This window comes from Notamacropus eugenii, chromosome 1, assembly GCF_028372415.1.
Source record: "Notamacropus eugenii isolate mMacEug1 chromosome 1, mMacEug1.pri_v2, whole genome shotgun sequence".
In the NCBI taxonomy this organism is placed as follows: Eukaryota; Metazoa; Chordata; class Mammalia; order Diprotodontia; family Macropodidae; genus Notamacropus; species Notamacropus eugenii.
In genome coordinates this window covers 416,619,955-416,627,619 of record NC_092872.1, presented here as the reverse complement: position 1 = coordinate 416,627,619, position 7,665 = coordinate 416,619,955, and the positions used below count along the sequence as shown (strand labels likewise).

Genomic DNA, 7,665 nt, shown 5'->3' with positions numbered 1-7,665 from the left:
CCTGGGGAAGCCAGATCTCCTTGCTGGTAGAAGAAAATACTGTGAGAGAGAAGTCCAAGACACAGAATGAAGGGAAGTTTGTATACAGACAGAGGGCACAGTGGCCAGTGATTAACTATTACAGAAGAAGAGAAACAGGAGGTTGGGAGCTTGCTAGTCATAGGACTAGTAGTGGGTGGCAAATAAATAATGATGGAAGGGGCGTCCTTGCTGGGCAGGGGTGTTTAAAATTCTTTTTAAAGATAAAGACTAATTAGGGGCAACCAAGTGGCACAGTGGATTCTATACACCAGCCCTAGAGTCAGGAGGACCTGAGTTCAAATTCGACCTCAGACACTTACTGTGTGAACCTGGGTGACCTAACCCCAATTGCCTCAAAAAAAGATAAGGCTTATAAGGGAGCACATTTGGTATTTGTTCACTGCACACCCGGCGCCAGCTTGTAACAGAGCCTGGCATTTAATAGTTTCTCAATAACTGATGTTGACAGATGGATGGTCAGCTCCCTCCCCAAGGAGTTCATCCCAGAAGCCTCCTAGGAGGGAATGGGGTGCTGCACTGCTCCGTTCCCTGGTTTAGCAGCTTCCTAATCTTTTCCATCTCCCTGATGGGAAATGGGATCTCGTTCATTTGCTCTCAGCCAGCTCCTTCAAGAGTCTTGGGTCTTGTGTTTGGGATCTGTCCCCCAGAGGCAGTGCCCAGGCTTTGGGAAGGGCAGTGCCGGACTGAGGATGGGGAATGGAACGGCCCCGTGTGTTGGCTTGAGGGAACCAGCTGTGACAGGGGGCTCCGCCCAATGAACCCCCTGTAAAGCGCTTCCTCTGAGCGCTATGCTGGGAGCCTCCCGGATGAGTGGGAGCGCACAGCGCTGCAGCTGAATTCCGACATCGGTCCTCCCTCAAATCTCTGCGCCGGGATGGGCTCCTCAGCAGGGAAGCTGGGGGGTTCCTCTAAGGGAGACCAGAGGGGGAGGAAGGGACAGGAGTGGTTAGTTCCATGATGAAATGAATGCCGGGGGTGGAGAGCAGAGGCTGGGTGGAGCCCTTATTGGCCCTTAAGAACCAGCTGCCAAGAGGGTAGCAAAGCACTGGGCTCCCCCGCCGCGGTCATCGGGCATCATGCATGGCGTACATGAGGAGGTGGCCCTGCTAGCCACAGTCACCCTCTGTGGAGTCCTGCTACAAGGTAAGGCTCAGGCCCAGGCCCTGCTCTAAGGTTTAGCTCAGCTTCCGGGCAGTCCAGTAGCTAGCTGACGCCCTCAGACCTCAGCACCATCATGGGGAGGGGAGTTCCCCAGAAGTCTAGCGGGAGAGAAGGCTGCCGATCTCTGGGTAGGGTTGGAGATGAGACTGCAGACCCATGATAGAGGGACAAAGACCCATGGACTTTAATCTGGTTGAGTTCCCCTTTTAGCTGTGAAGCCCCCATTCGGAAACTCCAAGTCGGGGGCCGTGGAGGACAGAGGGGTGGGAAAGGAAGGATGGTCCCAGAACAGTGTCAGGGGCAGGACCATAGACATCTCAGCCCCTGGGGTTTCGGCTGCCTTTATTTTTTGTTGTCTTGGGGGTGAAGGAAAGGATGGCTGGTCCAGAGACCTGATTTTATTGGTAGAGGGAATTCCTGGTGCCGAAACCACCAACTTAGATGGGCCACTTTTCTGTAATTGAGATCTTAGGATCTGCCTTAGGAGGCAGGATTTGGACCCAGGTCGTCCTGACTTGGTCCACTCTTCTATCCCCTATGCCATTAGTGATTAGTGAGAATGTTTCTAAATGCACCCAAAGGAGATAAATCTTCAATTTTCCAAGGAATTCCGGAGCAGGGAGTCACCTCAGATGGCCTGTAGTGGGAATTTCTTACATTGGAGGGAATCAGGACTCTCCTGTACAGCCCCAGACTGAAATTCAGATTGTAACTACATCTCCAAAAGTGGCATGTCCCAGGTGCCCCAGTCCCAGCAAGTACTGCTTGATAATTTGACTAAAGTTTGCAAATGAAATGAAGGACAAAGTCCTAAGGCTCCCCCATGGGGGGTGTATCTGGGGGGAAAGAGGCATGTACATCTAGGTGTCATCAGGTAACTGTTTAGAGATCCTCCTAGAGGTTCATTCTCATTTTAGGAAGCTCTTCATGACAGCCTAGAGGCAGGGGGATGGGAGAGATGACCTTACCCCAAGAGAACATCTGATTGGATTAAGAATAGCTCACATTTCTGTATCATTTGTGAGCTTTTCTTGAGAAAGCACAACTCCTATATAACTCATTTTACAAATGAGAGTTCAATGTCATCTCTAGTAGAAGGACCACTTTGCATTGGTGATGAGTCCCAAAGACCTGGCAGGTCCAGCGACACAGTGGCAAACTGACTCATTGATCCTCTCCTCCTCCTCAGCCTACTTCTCCTGGCAGGTGATCACGGCGAGGAGGAGATTCAGGGTGTCACCCCCAGCCACCACTGGCCCTCCAGAGTTCGAGAGAGTCTTCCGAGCTCAGTAAGGATCCGTAATGTGTGCCAAGCCTTGGACAGCATCAGAGAAGATGTCCAAGACTCTGAGTCCCTACTCTTCTGGTTCCTTGGCCAGACTCAGAGGTGTAGAGTCTGAGGCCCGACAGCTGGCTCGTCCTGCCCTGGGATCTCTGTGTGCCTGGCCTTAAGGGCCCAAGGGTAGAGGTGTCACCAAGCTTTGCCACTGCCCCAGCCCCACCCTGATCGATGCCTAGACATTCAGGACCCCACCCTGCCGTGACACACTCATCACTGCTCAGGATTTAGCCCTTCCCCCACCACCATTTCACAGCCCCAAGAAACACCACTAAGGGTAAAAATTGGCAGAACTGGAGGTGAAAAACAAGGGCCCCGCGCCTCTCAGCCCAGAACTCGTTCCCCTGTACTGTAAAAACCTGTGTTTCCATGCAAGGAGTGACAGCTTCTTCCCTCAGGTGGGGAGAGGGGGTCTTGGGTGGGTGGTGGAGAGCTCAGCTCTGCTTCTCTTCCTCTTCCCCAACCCCTGCCCACCTCCCCCCACAGGGCAAACTGCACAGAGTACTTCCCCCTGTTCCTGGCTGTCCTCTGGGTCGCTGGCATCTTCTTCCATCAAGGTATCAGGGTCTGGGGCACTGAGGGTAGACTGAGAGCCCAGCCCTCCCCCCACTCCAGTGCTCCAGTCACAGAAGAAATCCTTGGCCCCCAGGCACTCGGGTGTGTGCCCCCGAGACCATAAGGATGCTGCCTGTGACCCCATTGCTATGTGCGTGAGGGCCCACCCATGGGGTCATGCTGCTGTGCGCCCCACTCCTCGCTCTTCCAAGGGGCTCAAAAGCTGTTTCTCTTTTTCTGGAAAAGGGACAGCAGCTGCCTGCGGCCTGCTCTACCTGGGGGCCCGATACAGATACTTCCATGGTTATGCTGGGTCGGCCCAAGGGAGGTGAGCAAGGACTAGGGTGGGGATTGGGCGGCAGGCAGGGCTGGAGGGGAACGTCCTCTTATTAATTTTCACCCCCCCCCCTCCACCTTCGCAGGCTGGGCCCCCTGTACTTCGGTGCCCGTGTCCTCTGGCTGCTGGTAGCTCTGTCTGCATTGGGCCTGACATTCCACTTTCTTCCAGCCTCCCTCAAGAAGGCCCTCCTGAGTGACTGGTTGTAATTGGGTAGCAAGTGGGGTGGGGTCCCATGAGGGAACAGAGGTATGAACCAAGGTGGTTTGGGAAGTGTCAATCCCACCAGGGAGCAGTGGGGGGACAGTGGCACTGTGGAGAAATACAAAGACCTGGGGTCCCCAGAAAGGGGAGTGTGATGCAGACTCCCCCCAAGGTTTGAAACGGAATTAAACTTTTATTACAATTCACGTTTTATATAATTATATATCGACATACGTGAAAAAATCAAATGTATCCAATAATAAAAAACACAGCACATTAGAGTAGTATGATGCATTCCAGTGTACGGCCGCCTAAACCCGGAGAAGCCCTGATTTGGCCAGCGCACAGCACAGCCAGGGGCCAGGGCTGGGCCGCCCCTTAGGAAAGGCCTGTCCCCTGGGATTCCCTGTCCCTCATCACACCCAGCCAGGGGTGCCCAGGCACCCTGATCCCCGGCTCCTTGGCCCCATCCGTCTGACCTTGCTAGGCCCAGCCCAGCCCAAGGAGATAGCACCAGCTCCCTAGGACTGGAGACTCTCATGGGGCCTGCCCACATCAGGCTGGTGAGCAGAGCGGGGAATGTGGAGTGAAGGCCAAGGATGGCCTCGGGCCATGAGGCTCGTGGCCCCTTCCAGGACCCCTCATTCCCACCAGCCCCATGTGTGCCTTGGGACCCTCAGTTCCATTTTTGGAGGAAGGGAGGCCCCCTAGAGATCACCCCAGTCTCCCCCTTTGCCCCCAGGGCTGTCTTTGGTCCTGTCACCTCCAGATCTTGTACCCTGCTAGACTCTGGAGCAAGGGCACAGGCTCCCCACAGGATGCTGGGGGAGACATTGGGGCAGGATGGGGCTTTGCAGCCTGAAAGCTCCATTCCCTTCACCTTCCAATGCTTAGTCAGCCTTTTTCAGGAAAATCTGAAAGAACAGAGGAGGTAAGGGTCAGTCAGGCAGGGTACCTCAGAAGGACACAAACTAATAAGCTCTTCAGCCTCCGTGATTTCAGGGTCAAGCTGGGACCCTCACCTGCCCGTGCCCACCTTCAAGGCCTCTTACCTCACTCAGGATGACCCACACTGGGGAGTCGGTCTGGATTGACAACCGGACAGCTTCCAGGGGCCCAAAGGCCGGGTCTACCTCACCCTCAGCCACACCCTTGGAAAAGGAACCTGGAGGGTGGAGAGGCGCCTCAGAAAGTCCCAGCCCTACCTGACCACTTCAAAAACAGCCCAATGGGGCAGTGAGCAAAGAGAACCCAGCAGCCCTTCCCCAAAATAAACTGAATAGCCAGCGTGTATATAGTGTACTGTGGGGTCCACAAACACCTTTACAAATATCTCATTTAATCTCACAACCCTGGTGGCAGGGTGTGCTATTATTAAACCCATTTTACAGATGAAGAAACGGAGGCAGACGGCAGTGAAGTGACTTGCCCAAGGTCCTATAGCTAGTAAATATCTGGGGCTGGACCTGGACTTGAGTCTTCCTTATTCCAGGTCCAGCGCGCCACTCACTGCTGTCTAAGTGAAATAGATGGGGTGCTCACTATCCTTGGAGTTTTTGCTCCCATGCTCATTTTTCTGGCTTAGGTCTACTCACCGATCTGGAGGTAGCCATCTGGGGTCCTGGGATACCTGAGCGTGGCCCCTCGGCCCTCCTGCAGGGCCTCCTTGTCCGACTGTGGGTTCTAGGGGGCAAAGGACAAGCACAGGAGCAGCTGGTCATCCCAGGAGACAAGCAGTCTTTTATCAAGTGACCCCTCTCACCTGCCCTCGGGGCCAAGCTACTCACGTCAAAGGGCAGGACCTCCACCGTGGTGTTAAACAGCTTGTCCTGTGGGTGCTCAATGTTTCCACTTCGGAAGAAAAACCTGTTTGACAGAGACTCAGATTGTTTGTAAAGCCAAAGGCACACACAAAAGAGGGACAGACAGAGAAAGGGAGACCAGACAGAGACAGAGGCAGAGATGGGGCAAGCTCCCAGGCCAGTGTCCAGGGTTTAGTTCACGGTGGGGACAGAGGCTCTGTATAATGCCAGTGGAGATGATGATGAATGAGTCCCTCCCCTTGGTGGGGGGGGAGAGGGGCACTGACCGCTCTAGGCGCAGAGGCTGGAAGAATCTGAATCGGATGAAGTCTCCAGCTATGGGAGTGAAGGCCCAGAAGAAGTCCTCTCGAAGATAGGCCTTCTCCAGGGTGAAATGCTGGTACGTCTTGAGGCTAGTGCTGACTTCAGCAGGAGGATTCATGTGCTCCTTTCTCAGGGCATGTTTACCAAAATCCTTGTCCTGGACACAAGCACAAGCATTGGGGGGGGGGGGGGGGGGGAAGGTAGGGGGATGGATATGAGTCATACCAGGCTTATAACTAGCAAGAAGGCCCTCCCTGGGGAAGGGGTGGGAGGAGGTTAGCCCAGTCTAGGCACCCCTGGCCACCTCCACCACTCTGGCCTAATAGCGTCCCTCAAGTGTCTGGAGAGGTCAGGGCCTCCCTTGTACCTAGGTAGACATCCCTCTGAAATTGCTGAGCCTTTCTCCCTCGGACCTCCAATACAGTTTGAGGACATAGCCCCTACCTAAGAGGCCAGTCCTCAAGGCTCAGAGAGGACCTCAAAGAGTCCCTTTTGTCACTCAATCAACACGCATTTATTCTGTGATAGGAACTATACTAGGTTCTGGGGAAACAGAGACAAAAGTAAGACATTCCTCTTACCATTATATGTACTGATGAGAAAGCAACAGGACAATTACAAAACAGTCACGTAGAAAAGGAGTACTAAACTCTGGGGGAATCAGGAAAAGCCTCCTGAAAGACACCTGCCCATTCCCAAGCTCCTTTGCAGAGGTAGAGAATATTGAATGGGACATTGTGTTTTGATTGGAGTCGTCTTTTTTTTTTTTTTTTTGAGGCAATTGGGGTTAAGTGACCTGCCCAGGGTCACACAGCTAGTAAGTATCTGAGGCTGGATTTGAACTTGGGTCCTCCTGACTCCAGAGCTGGTGCTCTATCTACTGTGCCACTTAACTGCCCCTCTCTCATTTTGAAATTTAAATTCTTTTTTATAAGAGATGCTTTGCTTGGGAGGGGAGAGGAGGGAGGACATAAGTGGAGATGCAGACAATATAGAGCTCGAGGCTAGAGGTTCCAAGAAATAAAGCAGAAGGGTGTCCCAAATATGGGGTATAGCCTGTGGAAAAGCATGGAGGGGAGAGGTGGGATCTTCTCTATGGAGAACGTCAAGCAGGTCCACCTGGCTTGAGCCAAACTCTGAGGAAGAATTATACATCATTAATCTGAAAGTGGATGAACCTAGATTGCAAAAGGTTTTGAATGCCAGAGAAAAGTATCTTAGCTGTAATGTACAGGGAGATGCTAGAATTTCCTGAACAAGAAGTGACATAGTAGACTTGGGCTTTAGGAATACCAGTATGGCAGCTGTGTGGAGGACGGATCAAAGAAGGGAGAGACTGGATGGAGGGAGGCCAGGGCCACATCATTCTGGCAAGAGCCGCCCTTGGGAGCTTGGGCACGAAGCCTTGGGCACTGACTCACACTGCTGCTCTCCTGGCCATGGTCCTGCTAATACCCAGGTGACCATTTTCATGGGAGACTGCGTACTCCTTCCTGGGCTAGTAATACCAAATCTGAGCTGGCGATTGCCCCATTCACCCAGCCCTGGCTGTCCCCCTCAGTACAGAGCCACTCCTGTTCCTACTAGGGAAATGTCAACACTTGCAGTTCACTGCAGTTGAACAGGTACCAATTTGCTGTTCTGACCAGACCAAAAATGGGGATAATAATAAGATCTGCCCTCAAAGCTGTTGTGAGGATGAAATGAAGTTTTGGTATTTTGCAAACCTTAAAGTGTATAATTTATAAGTGCTAGCTGTTATGAAGATGATGTCACAGGATCACAGTTAAGAGGTAAAAGGAACCTTAGCAGTTATCTAGTACAATGCTCTCACTTTACTGATGGGGAAACAACAGTACAGATAGATGAATGACTTGCCCAAAGTCTAAGTTGCTGAGTCA

At 52.6% G+C, this 7,665-nt stretch overlaps 2 protein-coding genes across 6 annotated transcripts in view; one reads left to right on the top strand and one right to left on the bottom strand.

Annotated features, from left to right (window-relative positions):
• The first annotated feature begins 734 nt into the window (after positions 1–734).
• Positions 735–3,844, top strand: LTC4S (leukotriene C4 synthase). 2 transcript variants are annotated; one of them, XM_072631258.1, is made up of 5 exons: positions 735–1,185; positions 2,393–2,492; positions 3,029–3,099; positions 3,344–3,425; positions 3,520–3,844. In XM_072631258.1, the coding sequence occupies exons 1-5, from the start codon at positions 1,119–1,121 to the stop codon at positions 3,641–3,643; spliced, it is 444 nt and encodes a 147-aa protein (XP_072487359.1). In that variant the 5' UTR covers positions 735–1,118; the 3' UTR covers positions 3,644–3,844. The 2 variants fall into 2 exon arrangements, with proteins under 2 accessions (XP_072487359.1, XP_072487360.1); XM_072631259.1 differs by lacking the exon at positions 3,029–3,099 and having other exon boundaries at positions 829–1,185.
• MGAT4B (alpha-1,3-mannosyl-glycoprotein 4-beta-N-acetylglucosaminyltransferase B) overlaps positions 3,812–7,665 on the bottom strand; it is a 61,170-nt gene continuing 57,316 nt past the window's right edge. For all 4 annotated transcript variants that reach the window (XM_072631236.1, XM_072631235.1, XM_072631238.1 and 1 more), the window contains exons 11-15: positions 5,728–5,921; positions 5,426–5,504; positions 5,234–5,321; positions 4,691–4,803; positions 3,812–4,552 (exon numbers count right to left, since the gene is read on the bottom strand). In XM_072631236.1, coding sequence (XP_072487337.1) covers positions 4,529–4,552; positions 4,691–4,803; positions 5,234–5,321; positions 5,426–5,504; positions 5,728–5,921 — 498 coding nt within the window. In that variant the 3' untranslated portion in view covers positions 3,812–4,528. The remainder of the gene's footprint in view (positions 4,553–4,690; positions 4,804–5,233; positions 5,322–5,425; positions 5,505–5,727; positions 5,922–7,665) is intronic.

Excerpts from the sequence above, each read along its gene's own strand:
- LTC4S (XM_072631258.1), top strand. The coding sequence starts at position 1,119 with ATGCATGGCGTACATGAGGAGGTGGCCCTGCTAGCCACAGTCACCCTC. Across the intron at positions 1,186-2,392 it reads CTGTGGAGTCCTGCTACAAG|CCTACTTCTCCTGGCAGGTG; the intron begins GTAAGGCTCAGG and ends CCTCCTCCTCAG. Across the intron at positions 3,100-3,343 it reads TGGCATCTTCTTCCATCAAG|GGACAGCAGCTGCCTGCGGC; the intron begins GTATCAGGGTCT and ends TTTCTGGAAAAG.